This window comes from Brachyhypopomus gauderio, chromosome 1, assembly GCF_052324685.1.
Source record: "Brachyhypopomus gauderio isolate BG-103 chromosome 1, BGAUD_0.2, whole genome shotgun sequence".
Taxonomy (NCBI): domain Eukaryota; kingdom Metazoa; phylum Chordata; class Actinopteri; order Gymnotiformes; family Hypopomidae; genus Brachyhypopomus; species Brachyhypopomus gauderio.
In genome coordinates this window covers 19993775-20013762 of record NC_135211.1, presented here as the reverse complement: position 1 = coordinate 20013762, position 19988 = coordinate 19993775, and the positions used below count along the sequence as shown (strand labels likewise).

General features: G+C 43.6%; 1 protein-coding gene across 2 annotated transcripts in view; it reads right to left on the bottom strand.

Moving 5' to 3' along the window:
- Positions 1–19988, bottom strand: part of vstm2b (V-set and transmembrane domain containing 2B) — a 51292-nt gene that overhangs the window by 13511 nt on the left and 17793 nt on the right. The window contains exon 5 of one of the 2 annotated variants that reach the window (XM_077000957.1): positions 11361–12656. The exons of the other annotated variant lie outside the window; for it this stretch is intronic. Within the exon in view, the coding sequence (XP_076857072.1) occupies positions 12568–12656 (89 nt within the window). The 3' untranslated portion in view covers positions 11361–12567. Of the gene's footprint in view, positions 1–11360; positions 12657–19988 lie in introns of those variants that run through there. 2 annotated transcript variants of the gene reach the window in all.

The window sequence follows — 19988 nt, the reverse complement described above, 5'->3', positions numbered from 1 at the left end:
ATGGTTGGGAGGAAATCAGTGTTTTAGTGAAAGTGAATTTCTCAGTGTGTTCAGACACAGCAGATGGAGTGGGAGAGCTATGAGTTCCTATGCGTCACTGTGATGCATGTTGGACTGATGAAGTGATGATGGTGTGCCACTCTGCTGTCTGTATGGGGACACTATGGAAGGGCCACACTGCTGACTCCTGTATGAGGACACTATGGATGGTCCATACCACTGACCTCTTGTATGGGGACACGGTGGAAGAGCCACACCACTGACCTCTTGTATGGGGACACAGTGGAAGGGAAAGGATTGTTGGCAGGGGAAAAAAACATGGGAGATTTGTCCATAATTAAGTAACACTCATAAATCATAATTTCTATTCATATTTCAACATACAGATATATTATTCTCTTTTACTTATAACCTTTCTTTAACCTCACAGGGGTCAAAGAGGATAATTAACCAATAACTACTTTCCAAAAAGTTAAAAGTTAATGAATACTGAATAAATCACATTTCCACATCCAAGAAAAATGGGACAAAAGTATGTCGTTCTACTTTCACTATATATCAATCTCCCCAGTTTATTATAATTCTACTCACCAAATATGTTGTGGCCACATTTTCTTTTAAAGGTCACAACTTTAACATAATATAAGATCATTCTTTATTAGTCCCACACTGCAGTAAACTAATGTTTCATGAGCCATTGTGTGAACAAAGAAAATGAGATGTGACCCAAAGTAAAATAATGTAGTTTATTTGAAGAAAACATGAAACAAGAAGAAACTTAAAAACAAAGAAAGACCAGCATGTCTGTGAAAAATCAAAAAGAGTAGTATTAGTGTGAGCCAGGCTAAAGCAAAACACGTAATGAAGGACAAGAGGAATTTATGTAGGTGGAGGTATAATGGGCAGGTGGCCATTAGGTACTCAGGTGAAGGTGAGCAGGGTTGTCATTGGCAGGACAGGCAGGTGTGAGGTGATCTGGATCTGTGATTGGAACTCATGCAGATGTGGTGTCTGCCCTGTCACTGCCTGGATGCTGACTCCCCCCGGTAGCTCTTTTCCATCAACAGTGAACCAGAACAATTCTGGTTCAAGCACTATTCCGGTTTACACTTGTGAGAACCATGTTGTTTTCCTAGCGCAAGTTTTTCTTGGAAATAAAGATGTGTCATCAACTCAGGGCATAGCACAACACAAGAAAACCATAGTAACAAGATGATGGAGCATGTGGAGTACCTACAAACATTTGTTGTTACATGCTTTTGTCACAGATGTCAACTATTAGTGATAAGAAGATGGATAATAATAACCAGACGTGTGGACTTGAGTCACATGACTTGGACTCGAGTCTGACTCGAGTCACTAAACTGATGACTTGTGACTCGACTTAACAACATCACTGAAGACTTGCGACTTGACTTAGACTTACCTTTACTGACTTGGACTTGGAATCGGACTTGAGCTTTAAGACTTGAAAAGACTTGAAATCCTTATTTTAACATAAATAAGTAATATAGAATCACATAACTGGATCATTTTGTATTAAATGGTGCTGTAAAATGTGAACTGCTCAGCTCAGTTTATCCGTAACCAACCGGGGGAGGGGGAGGGGTGTCAGCAGCGTTGAATTTGTGCAGAGAGGACAAGCAACATGCTCCCAAAAATTATCCTGTTCAATTATAAAGATTATGCTGTTGTGAATAAAATAAGAACTGCGACATGCAAGACATGTGGAGTCAGGATAAGAGATGGAGATGCAGCCACTTTAAACTGTTTGACATTTGAGGCTGCACAAACAAAAGTAAGTCTCTGCTACGTATATTTCACATAATGCTATAACGGTTGGCTAGCTAGCTGGGATGTGATAATTCAGGGGTCGAAAATTAACTTTTACAAGGGTCCACATGAGCAACTTGACTTGTGTGTGCGGTCCGCACCAACTAGTGATGTGTCGTTCACGAACGATCCGGTTCTAAGAGCCGGCTCTTTGAAGTGAACGATTGGAACCAGCTCCACAATGGGAGCCGTTTTAGGATCCTATTTGGAAGCCGCTTTTTCCTTCAGTATTGCGCTTGTGCTCTGCAAGTGCCACAGTTTTTTCCAACATCGTTTTTATTTGTCCTCTGGTGCCTCGCTGTCTCTCCCTCTCCTTGTGCGTATTGCTCTGCTTCTACCAGTGGTAGAGAGCGGAGAGTTTATTTCCTCAGTTGGTGCCTAAGCTAATAGTGATGTGTCGGTCGCGAACGAACCGGTTCAAAGAGCCGGCTCTTTTAAGTGAACGACGAGAGCTGGTTCCCCTCTAAGACCGAGCCGGTTCTCCTCTAACTGTGCATTCACACCGAAAGCGACGAGAGTGACACGGCGACCGGAAGTCATTCATTTTCAATGAGAGTGAGCGACACCCAGCGACGCGACCGTGAGCGGCGCGAAGCGAAGTTAGCGAATCGAGCGACACGAACAAGTTGAGCTCGGCTCAACTTTATGCAAATGAGCAGTGGCGCGCGGCGTCGACTACCAATCAGAAAGTATGTTTGCACCCTCCTCCGAAACCGCACCTCTGACTTTGGTTCCTGCTGATTATTTGTTCTGATTGCAAAATGGAGGAGAGATTGATAGTGGCTGTCTCTGGATGTCCCGCACTTTACAATGTGTCCCTGTTATTGGTTATGATTTTTTAAATTTCTGTTTGATCTTCGAGTCTGGGGTAAAAAGTTTCGATTTCAGTCAGACAGCTATTTGTTGTGAAACAAAATACAGTTACATTTTCAAGCATTTTCAAGTACTTTAGCCTACTTTAGCACTTTTCAAACCTGGAACACAATGCAACATTAATTTTCATCAGGTAAATGTTCCTTCCCCTGTTTTTAAAGGGTGTTTCTTTTATACTACCACATATTGTTTCGGACAACACTGCAAAGAATGTCTCCACTGCCCGCATGTCAAGCGTGTGCTCCACACATCTGACCAATCACACGCAGCTTTCAATTAATAATGTGGTGGGAAAACACTGAAAAAAAAAGTTATTGTCACGTCCAGCCCCTCCCTCCTCCCTGATCCCGCCTAGCTCCCCGCTCCCATTCGTTCCTACCCCTGTCTGTCACGCCCTCGTCATTAGTACACACACCTGAGTCTTGTTTCACCGTCTTGTTTTCTGTGTACATAACCCCCCTAGTGTTTCACTCCCGTGTCGGTCATTGTATTTGTGTTTGCCATGTTTCCTGCACGCTCCGGTCTATGCTTCTCTCCGTGCTCAGTAGCCTGTACCCTCCCTTCGTTTCTCCTGTGTGCTGGTCTGGTTTGTTCTGTCTTGTCTTCCCTGTTTTAGTTCTCATGTCTATTTGCTGGTTTATGTAGTTGTTCCTTGATAGTTGTGTTTTCCTTCACATCTTGTATATTTCTCCCTGTTATTCTGTTCCCCTTAGTAGTTAGGTTCTGTTGTAGCCTTTGTCTTTCACTTCTAGTTTGTGTATGCATTCCCTGTGCGTTCTAGTCTTCTTGCTTTTTAGTCTTTCAGTTATTTCAGTCCTGTTTGTGTTATGGTTGTCATGCTTTAGTATTGTTTGTTCATCCATTATTGTAGTAGTCCTTCCTGTGGTGTGTCTAAAGTTTATTTCTTGCATTGTGTTTTAAGTAGTGTTTCTATTAGTGTGTTTGCTTGGTTGCCGTGCTGTCTAGCTTATGTTTGGTCTAGTGTGTATTCTCCTGTCCTTAGTTATTCTCTCTTGTTCCTTTTGGTCTTTGTTTAAATTAATAAATTACATAGATACTTGTGTTTGCGTCACACCCGCCCTCCCTTGATTCGTTAGTTATCTCCACTTTTTTGTGGAAACGGCAGGCACAATCTGTATTGCGTTCTATTTTGGTGCTATTTTGTGATAATTTAATAATTGGTTATAATAAAAGTTTTATTTATAAAGCATTGTTTTGCAGCATTTTTACTCATCACTGTCACGGTGAGGCGGCCCCCTACCGGCCGCCTCCGTCCACAGCTGCTGTTGTTGTTGTTTTGTGACGTCATGTGCGTCCCTCAGGTGGGCGGAGCCCGTGATCCGTCTCACCTGAGGGTCGTTTGTTTGCCTATATATTTCTTGTCTTTGTACCAGTTGACCGCTGGTCATTATATCCTTAATTTGGATCTATTGCATGGGTTTTGGTTTGCACACTTTCTATTAAACCATCCTTTTTCCCTGAGACTTTGCGTGATCGCTTCCTTTTTAGTTCGCACACCCCACCCGTCACAATCACAAGTGCTTAACAATGTCAATAATGAAACAAAATGTTATAAAATTAGGTTTAAGCTATTAATTCATTAATAATGTAAAAAATATATATTGGGAGCCGAAAAGAGCCGGCTCTCCACAGTAAGAAGAGCCATTAGAGCCGCATCTCAAAATTGAGCCGAAAATCCCATCACTAGCACCAACGATAATTCGGGGGAAGGGGGGGGGACGACGACGAACGGACAAACTAAAGTAACTTGGGGGGGGGGGGGGGGGGGGGCTGTAGGTGACGACGACAATTGCAAAGACATCTCACTCAAGCGAACCGAAACACTCAAACGCCTTACGTTAGTTAGTCTGACTAACTTTATATACTGCTAATCAACTGCATCAATTGTGTTAAATATTGAAATTACATTTGGTGACTTGACTAGGACTTGAAGTTTAAGACTTGGGACTTGAGACTTGCTTGTACTGACTTGGGACTTGACTCGAGACTTGATTGTATTGACTTGGGACTTGACTCGAGACTTGATTGTGAAGACTTGAGACTTGTTACTTGCAACTTAGTGACTTGTTCACATGTCTGATAATATATAGATAACTAATATATAGATAATTAAATAATGAATGATGGAGCATTAATATAACAAATATTCAGAAGTCATGGACATAGAATTTTAATGTAATATCATTAATGGCTCAACAATAAATCATTAATTAAACCCAATAATCAGGTTAGCTCAGGGGTCACCAACGTCATGAGTCGCCCGCGGGCTTGTTTTAAAAATAGCTCACTATAGTGCCATGCACCAAAACGCTGCATCGTTTATGTTTTTGCTACTATTACAGATTGTCCGCGGTTGCTAGCAGTCTTCCTGCTTAGCAATTGACACTCGCACACGCACCCCCCCCCCACCCCCCCACCCCCCCAGCTCAACAACTTTCATTCGCCGCCACCCCCTCCCGCTCTACAACTTTTCGTTTGATTGATGCGTATTAATCTGGTGGCCCTCTGCAATAATTGGTATCCAAGAAGTAGCTCCCAGTTTCAAAAAGGTTGGTGACCCCTGGGTTAGCTGTTACCCAGCACACAACGAGCACAAAATTTGCTAAAAAATAGGCCACCCAGCATCGCTGCACAATCCATTTTCCTTCATAACAACTTGTATTTGGTGTGCAAACTGGAATGGACTCTCTATTCCCCCTCTACATATACATCTGGGCTTGTCCCTAGTTGGTAGGACCATACTATTATGGGAAAGGGTAACAGAAACAAAAAACTAAAGACAAAAGGCTAGGGAAAATGCAAGGAATTTGAACTAAAGTTAAATCTTCTTCTTTCTGCAATTCCCGTTTAGGGGTTGCCACAGCGGATCAAACTCCTCCATCTGGCCCTGTCCTGAGTGTCCTCCTCTGACACACCAGCCACTCTCATATCCTCTACCACTGCATCCATAAACCTCCTCTTAGGTCTACCTCTCCTCCTCTTGCCTCCTCAAGACCCTCCTACCAATATACCTGTCCAAACCATCTCAATCTCGCTTCGCTAACTTTATCTCCAAAACATGCTACATGTGCTGATCCTCTAATAAACTCATTTCTGATCCTATCCTTCCTCGTCACTCCAAATGAGAATCACAACATCTTCATCTCAGACACCTCCATCTCCCTCACCTGTCTCTTTGTCAGTGCCACTGTCTCCAGTCCATACAACATAGCAGGTCTCACTACTGTCCTATAGTTCTTTCCTTTCATTCTAGCCGACACCCTTCTATCACAGATCACCCCAGACACTTTATTCCATCCACACCATCCTGCCTGCACTCTCTTCTTTACCTCTCTTTCACTTCCTCCATTACTCTGTACCCTCGACCCTAAGTAGGTAAACTCGTCAACCTTCACCAAATCAACTCCTTGTAACTGGACCTGTCCACCGTCTGCTTTCTCATTCACACGTATTCTGTTTTACTCCTGCTCACTTTCACTCCCCTGCTCACCAAAGCATATCTCCATCTTTCCAAGCTCACCTTCACCTGCTCCCTACTCTCACTACAGATCACAATGTTATCAGCAAACATCATAGTCCAAGGGGACTCCTGCCTAACCTCGTCCGTCAGTCTGTCCATGACAATTGCGAACAGGAAGGGACTCAGGACTGATCCCTGATGTAGTCCTACCCCCACTTTAAACCCGTTTGTCATTCCTACCGCACATCTTACTGCTGTCACACTTTTCTCATACATATCCTGCACTACTCTCACATACTTTTCTGCTACTCCTGACTTCCTCATACAATACCACAGCTCCTGTCTCAGTACTCTATCAAAAGCTTTTTCTAAGTCAACAAACACACAATGTAACTCCTTCTGTCCTTCCCTATACTTCTCCATTAACACTCTCAAAGCAAACATAGCATCTGTGGTGCTCTTAGCCTGCATGAAACCATATTGCTGCTTCCAGCCTAGCTTCCACTACTCTTTCCCAGATTTTCAGGCCGTGACTGATCAATTTTATTCCCCTGTAATTACTACAGCTCCGAACATCGCCCTTATTCTTGAAAATCGGCACCAATATGCTTCGTCTCCATTCCTCTGGCATATTCTGACCTTCCAAGATTCTGTTAAATAACACAGTCAAGAACTCCACTGCTGTCTCTCCCAAACATTTCCATACCTCCACTTGAATATCATCCAGTCCAACTGCCTTACCACACTTCATTCTCCGAATTACAGCCCTTACTTCCTCCTTGCTCACCTGGGGCACTTCCTGATTCACAAACTCTACCTCTTCTAACCTTCTATCCCTTTCATTCTCTTGATTCATCAGTTCCTCAAAATACTCCTTCCACCTTCCCAAGACACTCTCCTCACCAGACAACACATTTCCATCTTTATCCTTTATCATCCTAACCTGCTGCACATCCTGCCCATCACTGTTTCTCTCTCTCTGGCCAATCTGTACAGATCCTTTTCCCCATCCTTAGTGTCCAACTTCTCATACAGCTTGCTAAATACCTTCTCTTTAGCTTCTGCCACTGCTCTCTTTGCCTTATGACACATCTCCTTGTAACTCTGTCTACTTTCTTCATCTAGCTGACAATCCCAATTCTTTTTAGCCAACCGCTTTCCTCTCAAACTTTCCTGAACTTCTTCATTCCACCGCTACGACTCCTTGTCTATCTTCCTCTATCCTGAGGTCACACCAAATACCTTCCTAGCCACATCCCTCACTGCATTTGAAGTCTCATCCCAGCTATCAGCTATCCTTTTAGCAAAATCTACCACCATTTGTCACCACTGTTCCCTCCACCAACATGTCCATTTAAATCTGCTCCAATAACCACTCTCTTCTTTAGGAACCTGCAAAACAACTTCATCTAACTCTCCCCAGAATTCTTCTTTCTCCTCCACATCACAACCTACCTGAGGAGCATAAGCACTGATGACATTCATCATCACCCCATCAATCTCTAACTTTAAACAGATCAATCTGTCACTTACTCTCTTTACCTCCACTACACTCTTACTAAACTCATCCTTCAGGATTACCCCTACTCCATTTCTCTTCCTGTCTATACCATGATAGAAGAGTTTGAAGCCACCACCAATGCTCCTGGCCTTGCTCCCCTTCCACTTGGTCTCTTGTACACACAGTATATCTATCTTCCTCCTCTCCATCGCATCAACTAGCTCTCTCCCTTTACCTGTCATAGAGCCCACATTCCACGTACCTACTCTAACCTCCACCTTCCTGCTGTTCCTCGTCTCCTTCAGCTTCAGGACCCTCTTCCCCCCTCTCCTCCTCCTCCTTGTCCCAACAGTAGTCCAATTTCTGCTAATGCCGGAATATGTTGGATAACAGCACCAGTGGCGGTCGTTGTTAACCCGGGCCTCGACCGATCCGGTATGGTATTTCTATTTTTGATCCGCATCATTTGATTTGAGTTTTTACACCAGATTCCCTTCCTGATGCAACCCTCCCTATTTGGAACCGGCACTAAAATACACTGGTGTGTGCACCCTAGTGGCTAGGTTTTGAACTATAGTTAAAAAAACAAAACTATAATTAACATCAAGGAGATTTGAAAACATGAACACCAGGACAATATGGATAGTCACAAAGACCAAACATCAGGAAGACAAAATAAAGGGTTTAAACACAAACTAACAAGAACAACAACTATACAGGAGAGAATGAAGTGGGGTCTGAAACAAGAGGTGTGAAAACTGAAATCAAAACAAAGCACATGAACAACAAATAAAAACTAGGAAGCAAAACCAAAATAGAGCATTGCCGTGGGAACCACATTGCCAAGGTGAGGATGATTGCGACAATCCCACTGTTAACCCTAACCTAAACTTGTTATTCAGGCCTAGGTTGGCTCTGCATTACTGTTACAAACCCACCTGATGTTGGCGCTGCCTAGGCACTATATTGGCATGTAAACAAGGGTTCCCTGATCACAAGTCAGAAACCACCACACCACAGATTGGGGATACGCAAAAAGTGTTTAATGGAAACTAGTGTATTATAGTGTATTTACAAAAGAATACCAAAACAAGCACCACAATAGATATAAACAAGTACAACCACCACCACAGGAGCTACTAAATTGAACTTAAATTAAACTTCTTTCCTGAGTCCAAGGAAAGAAAATGCTAAAACAATCCTAATCTATGGCAAATAGCCTATTCTAAACTAATAGCCTGTTCTAAAGGGAAAAACTCCTTGGGATTAAGAAGAAACCTTGGGAGGACCAAGACTCAAAATGGAACCCATTCTCCATTGGGCGGTCCAGCTAGTAGAAGTCCATATTTAGTTCTATTTCTAGGCCGAGCAGCAGAGCCGGAGTGGCTATTCGGGAGATTCGTGTGGATTCCCGATGGGCCGGCTCATGTCAATCTGTAGTTTGGGCCGATTGGGAGGGAAAAATAATTTTGGGCAGGATTTGGGCATGAAACTCCCGGGCTGAAAAAGTGTCCCACTCCGGCCCTGCCGAGCAGTCACAGTACCTCCAATGTGGATGTTGGGCCTCAGGTAGGGGTTGGCACTGATGCGTCCGCTGCTGGCATTGGCACATTCATCCATGACATCGGTACATCCACTGGCAAGCCAGACCATTTTCTAAGTCCTTTTGTGGAATTGCATTTGTAGAAGTATGTAACCAGGATACAAATACAAGTTAAGTACGTGAACATCAATTAAAACAACCTGTCATTGCTTTCCACCCAAATCATTATCACAACTAGAGGGAATGCATGACATCACTGGATGAGAGCATGAACATCTCAGATTAAGACTCAATGACCGGGGGCTTCCAAGCTCCACACCTTCATATGTTGTATATTAACTGAAGGCTTGATTAAAAAGGTGAGTGTTAAATCTAGATATAAAGATTGGAACTGTTTCAGAATCTTGGAGTGGAGCTGAAAGGCTATTCCATAACTGAGGGGCTACAAATGAGAAGGCTCTGCTTCCAGTTGAAGTCTTGCTCATTTCTGTAACTAAGATAAATCCTGCATTTTGAGAGTGTAGCAGGTGAGATGGTTTATGGTATGCAATGAGTTCACTTAGATATTGTGGGTCAAGACCATTTAACATTTTCTTGGTCAACAGAATTTTATAATTTTATCAAGCCAAAGAGTTGGCGCTGTAAAGTCAGATCGAACATGAAACACAAAACCAATGAGGGGATAAACTATGGAGCAAAAACACAACTAAATAATGAACATCACAAATATCCGATATCACAAAATGGTGCAAGAGAGTCGACTACAAGGCAGTAAACAAACACTATGTAGGATGTAAGACAGCAGCAAACAGTAGTTCACCAATGAGCTAAAAGCCGCCGCTTCCAGATCTTTGAATGCTGCTTTTAAATCTGAAGTTCTGCCCATTATTATGACACAGTGCTCTGGGATCGGTGGATCATGCGAGAACTGCTCTTGCGGCAGCCCAGTCCTGGACACATTTCCCTACCTTTAACCTTTTGCACATACAAGCCAATCTTCTATATCACTTTAAATGTACTCATTAAATTACATTTACTTAAGATTATTTTACAATCTTCCTCATCTTCACAAATCCTTGAGCTTAGTAAGTTAAGCTAATATGCAAATGATAATTGAGACATGCAGGGTGCAACCTTTGGCCATGTAAAAATATTTGTTTCTGTTACTTTGGTTTCTAAAAATGTCCCCTACTTTGTGTAGGAAGGGAAAATTATAAGAAGGAAATTTATTTCAACATTCACATTAGCATTTAATTAAATAAATCAAGAAGTAGGTTAACTGGACCATTCCAAAGCATTAAAAACTTATATATATACACCAGGTTGGACACACTCTTGCCTTCAGATCTGCCTTAATCCGTTAAAGTAATAAGTGCACTCATTCACCACAGTCACAGTACTTACTAGTAATTATGAGGTAATAAGTACACTCATTCACCAGTCACAGTACTTACTAATAATTATGAGGTAATAATTGCACTCATTCACTACAGTCACTGTACTTACTAGTAATTATGAGGTAATAAGTACACTCATTCACCACAGTCACAGTACTTACTAGTAATTATAAGGTAATAAGTGCACTCATTCACCAGTCACAGCACTTACTAGTAATAATGATGTAACAAGTGCACTAATTCACCAGTCACAGTACTTACTAGTAATAATGATGTAACAAGTGCACTCATTCACCGCAGTCACAGTACTTATTTGTAATAATGAAGTAATAAGTGCTCATATTTACCACAGTCACAGTACTTACTACAGTTACAGTCACCAATAACAGTCACCAAGTCTGTGTGTCCAGTCCCCTCACAACCACAATGCAGTCACTCTGTCACAAAGCACCACATTCACATTCTATCTTCCATGACTCAGTCTGAATGCAAACACTGTGACACTAGGGTTACCCTAACCCCAATCCTAACTAACCCTAACCCAATTATAACTCCAACCTTAATCCTAAATAACCCTAACATTAACCCCTAACCCATCACTAACCCCAAAATCTAACTACACCGCTTGCATGCATCTCTTTGTATGTGGAATTCCTGTAGAGAAAAAGCATGTTCAGTATGATCTTTTAATTTTAAGCATAAAATGTCAGACAACTAATTTTATTAAAAAGAAACAATCTTTATTTCAACATGTGTTGACAACATACTTTTTTTTTATAAATGAATGTTTTAACTTGATCACCATATCTTTAATAAAAATAAACATTATTGAAGGTGACTAACAACAACTATGGAAACATGTGACTTATTTGATCACATTTGAATACATGTGGCAAGAAAACAAATAAACTCAGATGTAGGACGGAAACATGTGGATGTAATACAGCATCAGAGTTTCAGTAGGAAGAGCTGACACACACAGACAAGCTTCATCACTGACTCGGACACGAGACCATGAGAGACTGTTCAACAGCTTGTGCAAAATAAACACATAAAAACAACAACAATAAAAATAAATAGCAAAATAAATAAAATCAACACTAACAAATAATACTGTTTTTCTAGTGTTTTTGTGTTAATGATGGAACCAAAACAAATACAAATTTCTCAAGTGGTTACAGAGAATTGGATCCCGTGTAGATTAAGAAATGTCATTAAGATAAAAATCCAAAATTAGGGAATTTAAGCTCCACTGAAAAATAATTGAAGATACCCTTCGTTCTGCTGAGGCCAGTGTTTGGAAACGGATGCATTGTTTGAAAATGGATGCAGTGTTTGTAAGTGGATGTAGTGTTTTGAGGATGTCAGCTGTGTGTAGGACACAGATGTGAAGCTCTAATTCACATAGACTTGTTTTTGTGTTAATGATGGAACCAAAACAAATACAAATTTCTCAAGTGGTTACAGAGAATTGGATCCCGTGTAGATTAAGAAATGTCATTAAGATAAAAATCCAAAATTAGGGAATTTAAGCTCCACTGAAAAATAATTGAAGATACCCTTCGTTCTGCTGAGGCCAGTGTTTGGAAACGGATGCATTGTTTGAAAATGGATGCAGTGTTTGTAAGTGGATGTAGTGTTTTGAGGATGTCAGCTGTGTGTAGGACACAGATGTGAAGCTCTAATTCACATAGACTTGTTTTTAATATATTTTTTATATTTATTTCTGTCATGCTTCTCATACAGTCCGTTCAGCATCCAACTCCCAGGCAAGTCTCTGAGAATCCTTCTTTTTATTCTTATTTCCATCAGTCACTGAACTATTTATTGTATCCCATCCTTGTTGATGTTGTGCCACAATAGTATATATATTCATTTTTCATAAACTTTTCCCTGTTTGGTACATAAAATGAAAATGTTGGTAGTTGTTTGGAGTCTTTTAGTTGGCAATCAGTAAAGGAACAAGCCTGTGTAGGATAAGTAGGGTTATGTAGAGGAGGGGCTCAGTGGTTGCCATGGTTCCAGAACCTAAATATCAACAAAATCATACAAGAAGACCATTAGTTCAAAGGATACATTTTAGGGTTAGGGTAAGGGGTTAGGGTTAATTTACTATTCTTAAATAAAATTGCATTGTGACACTTTTAATCACTAATAAAGAACAACAAACAGCATTAAAGAAAAATGAAGAAATATTCTGGGCATTTATTTATTCCATCACATTCAGTGTTTCCTTTCATCATATATATATATATATATATATATATATATATATATATATATATATATATATATATTATATATATCCTCCAGCCATTTCCTGCCCTGCTTGTCACACCCAGCAGGGAGCTCAATACAACCACAAAATGGTGGTAGGTTCCCATGGTGATGCTGTAAATCAGGCTTGGCTTCTGCTCAGAGGCTATAAGGAGCACCAGTGGTTACATGAGGCGCCTTGTGTCTGTGTGAGCCAGTTTGGCATTTACTCTCTCCCAGATTACAGGCCCTGAGACTATGAGAAATAGCAAAGACAGCATGGAATATGAAAGCACAGCCAGACACTTACACACAAACAAAAAGGTGCTGGTTGAATAAGTGTGTACAATTAACACATAGCTGTGTGTATGTCTTTCACTTTCTCTCTCTCTCTCTCTCTCTCTCTCACACACACACACACACACACACACACACACACACACACACACACCTAGAGTGTGTAACTGGTGTGTGGTTGTTCTCCAAGCTTTGATAGTGTCAGCTGTGAGTGGATCCATCTTAGTTTTGCCCCAACCCTCCACCACTCTACCTCCATCATATCACCACTGGTGTGGGAACAGTGCAGCAAATACTAACTCAAAGCCTAACCATAAACCAAATCCTAACTCAACTGAACTCTCTCAACTCAATTTTATTTAGAACTCAGAGCACCGAAACAAAGTGCTGTACATAAGAATTGAACATTTAGACATAAAACAACTAATAGCAAAAAATGGATAAAACAATATTAAATAAAACTGTAAAAAGAATCAATAGAACAAATCAAACAATAAAACTAAAACAGTAAAAACTAAAAACATATACAAAGTCTCATGGTGTGTAAAAAGCCAATAAATAAAAGTGGGTTTTAAGACATGTTTTAAAAATGGACAGTGAAGGGGCTTGCCTAACATGCAGTGGTAGGTTGTTCCATAATCTAGGAGCAGCGATGGAAAAAGCTCTATCCCCTCTGAACTTGCGCTTGGACCTTGGCACCTCCAGGAGCAGCTAATGAGCTGACCTGAGGCACCAAGCGGTGGTATGGGGATGGAGCAGCTCGGCGAGGTAAGGCGGGGCGAGTCCATTTAAAGATTTAAAAACAAATAAAAGAATCTTAAAATGAACTCTAAAATGCACAGGTAACCAGTTGAGGGAGGCCAGAATAGGAGTTATGTGCTCTCTCTTGCATGATCCCGTTAAAAGTCGGGCAGCAGCATTTTGCACTAACTGAAGACGTTTGAGAGAGGACTGGCTGACTCCAAAATAAAGTGCGTTACAGTAATCCAGCCGAGACGTAATGAAGGCATGGATTACTGTTTGAAAGTGCTTGTGCGAAATGAATTTCTTTATCTTTGCCAGCTGCCTCAAATGGAAAAAACTGGACTTAACCACTGCACCGATTTGGCGGTCCAATTTAAAATCACTGTCCATTTTAAAACCCAAGTTAGTGATAGTTTGCTTCACATATAATGTCAAAGGGCCCAAAAGAGACCATCAATTCTGTTTTCTATTCATTAAAATTTAAGAAGTTTAAAGCCATCCAGTCCTTAATATCATTTAGACATAGCAGAAGTGGTTTTATAGCGGCATCTCTCTTCTTCAGTAGGACATATATCTGGATGTCGTCAGCATAACAATGAAAAGAGATGCCATGTTTCCTTAAAATGGAACCCAGTGGAAGCAGATACAGGGAAAAAAGTAGGGGTCCTAAGATAGAGCCCTGTGGAACCCCATATGGCATGGGAGCTGAGGAAGATTTAGAGCCAGCGAAGGTCACACACAAAGTTCTGTCCGTTAGACCCTAACCCTAAACCAAACCTGAACCCAGTCCCAAACCCTAACCCATACCCCAAACCCCAACCCTAATCTTACTCAAGCAAACACATCACAAGATGGTGCTGAGGAGTATTAAGAGTCTGCTTCAGTTTGGTTGCTTTAAGCTGAATTTGGTTAACATATAAATATGCAATTTGGAATAATTTGGATAATATTCTAATTGTATTTGTTAATACTTACTGGCACTTTAGAAAGCAGCAAAATAAAACAAATAAATATACATGGGAGTAGAACACGGCTTAGGGTTAGGGTGAAAAAAAAGTGAAACAACTAATATTAACATTTTTAACTTGGGTGAGAACAAAAGTTTACTAGTTAGCAATTCCCACTAGCATGCTATTTAAGATCATTTTTATCTTAGCTAGCACATTATTTAAATGGGTAGAATATGAGTAACAAAAACATAGGTAGATGTAAATGTAAATGTAGCTATTCCTCAGCTCTTTGCACCATTTTTTATCACAATGAAGCACTGGAAGCTTTTGAGCAGTAATAAGGTCACAATAACACATAATTATGTAATGATATTTGAAGAGTTGAGCTTCATGTAACTAAGATTATACTTTTTATAATACAAACCAATTTGTAATTATATTAACCTAATAATAGTAACCTATTATTATTTTAAATGCAGATATGCATCATACAGAATAATGTATGCCCCCTCTCCTAGCTGTCACTCCGGTTTCCCTGTTCCCTCGTGTGTGTGTTGTTCCCTGCTCCTTGATCCTGCCCAGCTTGTCTGTTGCCCTGGTTTTCCATTGTCTGTCACGCCCTTGTCGTCATTGTTATCACCTGTGTCTAGTCCAGTCCTGTGTATTTATAGTCCCTGAATCGCCCATGTCATTGTCGGATATTTTGTACTCTGAGTTGGTTTGTGCTGTTGTCTGTTTTGTTCTCTTGCCTCGTTCGTGCTCTAGTGATTACTGTTTCTGTTTCGTCATCGTGAGTACGTCCAGCCTAGTCTTCGTTCCCCTGCCTTGTTTTGTTCTCTTTGTTACCATGCCCGTGTACATTTCATGTTTGGATTGCCTGCCTGTTATGACCCCTGCCTACGACTACGACTTTGCCTATGAAATTCCCATTAATAAATCTCTCTCTCCTCAGTGTTTGTGTCCGCCTCCCTGCTCTGCATCGCGCACATAGTTACATGAAGAGAAAGAAAGGTAGGGGTGTGATTATATATATATTATATATATAATTATTATTATATATATATATATATATATATATATATATATATATATATATATATATATATATATATATATATATATATTGTCACGGTGAGTCGGCCCGGACGCCACCAGAGGGCGTCCCAAGCGACCCGCACAAGCACCACCACGCCCCCCATCACACAACGCACACCCTCAGAGCGCAGGACACTCCCACGCTCCCAATCACCTGTGTTCTAACACCTGTTCCGTGTTAGGCTCTCCCTTTATATTCTCACAGGTCGATCCTTCCAGCGCTGCTCATTCTCCTGCCTCAGCACCTCGCTACATGGGAGAGTTCTGCCACTACTACCCAAGAGCTTTACTTCGGTGTTCACATTTCTGTTGTTACTATTTTTGCCTTTGAGCCTGAGTCTTTTTGTTGTTATTTGTTATGGATAATAAACCCGAGCATCCTTCACCTCTGCCTCCTGCTGCCTCTGTCCCAGCGTCACAGAATGAGCAGCCGTCGACAGCAGGAGCAGAAGCGCCGTCTCCTTTGGAGATACTGGCAACGCAAGGTAGGGTCATCGGAAGACAACAGCAAGAGATCACCGAGATAAGAAGCATGATGCAAATGATGTCGAGTTGCTTGCAGTCTCTCTCTGCCCAGGCGAGCAGCGCTTCTCCTCCAGTACGAGAGGATAGAGGTCTCATCGCACCTCCCGAGCCCTACGGAGGGGAACCAGACAGGTGCGAGGGATTCCTTATGCAATGCGGGTTATATTTCACGTATCGGTCTTCTCTGAGTCCCGAGAAAAAGATCGCTTACGTTTTATCCCACCTCACTGGTAAAGCGCTGGAGTGGGGAACAGCGCTCACGAGAACTGAATCAGCTCTGCTGACGGACTACGACACGTTCGTCTCGGAGTTGAGAGATGTATTCCACCACCCGAGACAGGGCAGTGCGTGCGGACAAAGCTTATTGAGAATGCGTCAGGGCACATGGCACGCAGCAGAATATGCCTTGGATTTTCGGACCTTGGCCGCCAACACCGGGTGGAATGATGCGGCTCTTATTGACGCGTTCATCGCGAGCTTACGCCCCGAGCTAAGGGCAGAGCTAGCGTGTCGCCAGGAAGGGGCGAGTTTTACACAGGTGGTGCGTCTCGCGGTTACGTATGACCGTTTGCTGCAGGAGAGGACATGCAGAATTCCTCACGGTCCTGTTGGCGACACCACTCCGGCCCCGGCGAGCCCCAAGGAGAACCAGAAACCCGAACCCATGCAGATCGGAGAGACAACCACGACCAAGGAGACCGCTCGCCCGAGCGGTGGCAGAGCTCGGGTGAGTAACTCCTTGACGGGTAATTTACTTACCATCCAAGCCTGGTTGTCTTACAGGGGCTGTTCTGTGGGGGTTTTTGCCCTAGTGGACTCGGGAGCGTCAGGGAACGTGATGGAGCAGAGCCTGGCGCAGCGGCTGAGGGTTCCCTTGAAGAAGTTGGAGAAACCGAGGCATGTGTAGGCGCTGGACGGACGACCTGTGGGCGGGGGCGTGATCCAGTACCGCACTGCTTAACTCCGTCTCACCATACAGGGTCATACAGAATACATATCGTTTTACATTCTATCACACTTACGTCACCCAGTCACGTTAAGTCTTCCCCGGCTCCATTTGCACAATCCCCTCATTAAATGGTCCTCGGGTCGCATTCTCCGTTGGTCCACTCTGTCCAAACGTCCACGTGCGGGTCGCAGAAAGCCCTATAACATGCTGACTACTAGTATAGAGAGCCCTAATGTCGCTCATCCCCCAAGCGATCCCAATCCAGTACCGGGACCTCGCGGAGGTATTCAGCGCGTCTAAAGCTGCACAGTTACCACCACACCGCCTCTGGGATGTCACCATCACCCTGAGAGAAGGCACGACTCCCCCTAAATGCAGGATCTACCCCCTGTCACAAGAGGAGGAGCAGGTGATGGAGCAATACATTAGAGAGGCTTTGGCTCAGGGCTACATCACTCCCTCCACCTCGCCCGCCTCAGGCAGTGTCTTCTTCGTGAAGAAGAAGGACGGTGGTTTGAGGCCATGCGTGGATTATCGGGGGCTCAATTCCCTCTTGGTGAACTACTCATACCCACTGCCTCTGGTGCCTTCGGCTCTGGAGCAGCTACGGGAGGCGAGTGTGTTCACCAAACTGGATCTGCGCAGCGCCTACAACCTCATCCGGGTCCGTGAGGAGGATGAGTGGAAAACGGCGTTCAGTACATCTACTGGTCATTACCAGTACCGGGTCTTACCTTACGGTTTGGCATCGGCACCGTCGTTTTTCCAGGCGTACATCAACAAGGTCTTGAGGGAGTACCTGAATAGATGTGTCGTCGCTTACATTGACGACATCCTCATCTATTCTCCTTCCCGGGACCAACACGTCCGGGATGTGCTGGCAGTCCTGAGCACTCTCCTGCGCAGTAGGCTATACTGCAAGCTGGAGAAGTGCGAGTTCCATCTCTCAGAGGTGAACTTCCTTGATTACATCATAAGGTCAGGCTCCGTGCATATGCAACCGGGAAAGGTGGAGGCGGTGAAGGGGTGGAATCGTCCTCACACACGGCGCGAGCTCCAAAGATTTTTGGGCTTTGCGAACTTTTATAGGCGTTTCATCCGCTCGTACAGCCAGATAGCCAAGCCTCTCACAGATCTACTGCGTGGAGGGGCGAAGAGGATAACCTGGACCGCGGAGGCGGAGAACGCGTTTAACAGTATTAAGCAGGCGTTCACTTCTGCACCTATGTTGCACCAGCCCGACCCGAAACGGCCGTTCATGGTGGAAGTAGACGCGTCCGATGTAGGGGTCGGGGCCGTGCTATCCCAGCGTTTCAGGAAACACTGTTCGCTTAAACCTATCACCTTCTTTTCCAGGAAACTCAGTTCTGCAGAGCGAAACTACGGAGTCGGCGACAGAGAATTACTAGCCATGAAACTGGCTTTCGAAGAATGGCGACATTGGCTGGAGGGGGCTAAACATCCGTTCACAGTGATCACTGATCACAAAAATCTTGAATATATAAAATCCACGAAACGTATGAATGCGCGTCAGGCGCGATGGTCGCTGTTCTTTTCCCGATTCCGTTTTCAGGTTACGTACCGCCCCGGAGAGAAGAACACACGCGCTGACGCTCTCTCTCGCTCCTTCCCGGAGAGCAGTCAACGGAGAAAGAGCCCGTCCTTCCAACGGAGTGTTTTCTAGGCGCGCTGGACTGGGAGATCGACCGAGCGATCGTGGCGACTAACCCACACCCCCGGTGTCCTCCTCACCGCAGGTTTGTTCCTCCTGCGCAGCGAACTCCTCTCATCAGTTGGGCGCATTCTTCGCTAGGCACAGGTCATCCTGGATCAACCAAGACGTCACAGGTGCTGGGAGCTCGTTACTGGTGGCCGGGACTACACAGAGACGTCCTGCGGCACGTGGCCTCATGTCCGGACTGTGCAAGGAGCAAGGTGCCCCGTGTGCCTCCCGCGGGTAAGCTACTTCCCTTGCCCATACCGGTTCAGCCCTGGACTCATATAGCGGTTGATTTCGTGACAGACCTGCCTGACTCCGACGGAAACACCACCATCCTTTCCGTGGTGGATAGATTCTCCAAGATGGTGCGCTTCATACCTCTACCAGGACTGCCTACGGCTTGGGAGACAGCGGAGATCCTGTTTAAGGAGGTGTTCCGGCAGTTCGGGTTACCGGAGGACATCGTCTCCGACCGTGGGCCTCAGTTCACATCTCAGGTATGGAGGGAGTTTTTATCCAAACTCAACATAACGGTCAGCCTCACCTCAGGATACCATCCACAAGCCAACGGGCAGGTGGAGCGTATAAACCAGGAGCTGGGACGATTCCTAAGAGCCTACTGCAGTGAGTATCCGGACACATGGAGCTCCTTACTCACCTGGGCGGAATACGCACAGAACTCCCTGGTCCAATCGAGCACAGGTAAAACACTGTTCGAGTGCGTGTTAGGCCGACAACCTCCTCTCTACCCATGGAATGCCGCCTCCTCGGACCAACCCATAGTCGAGGAGTGGTGCCAGCGAAGCGAGAGGGTATGGGCGGAT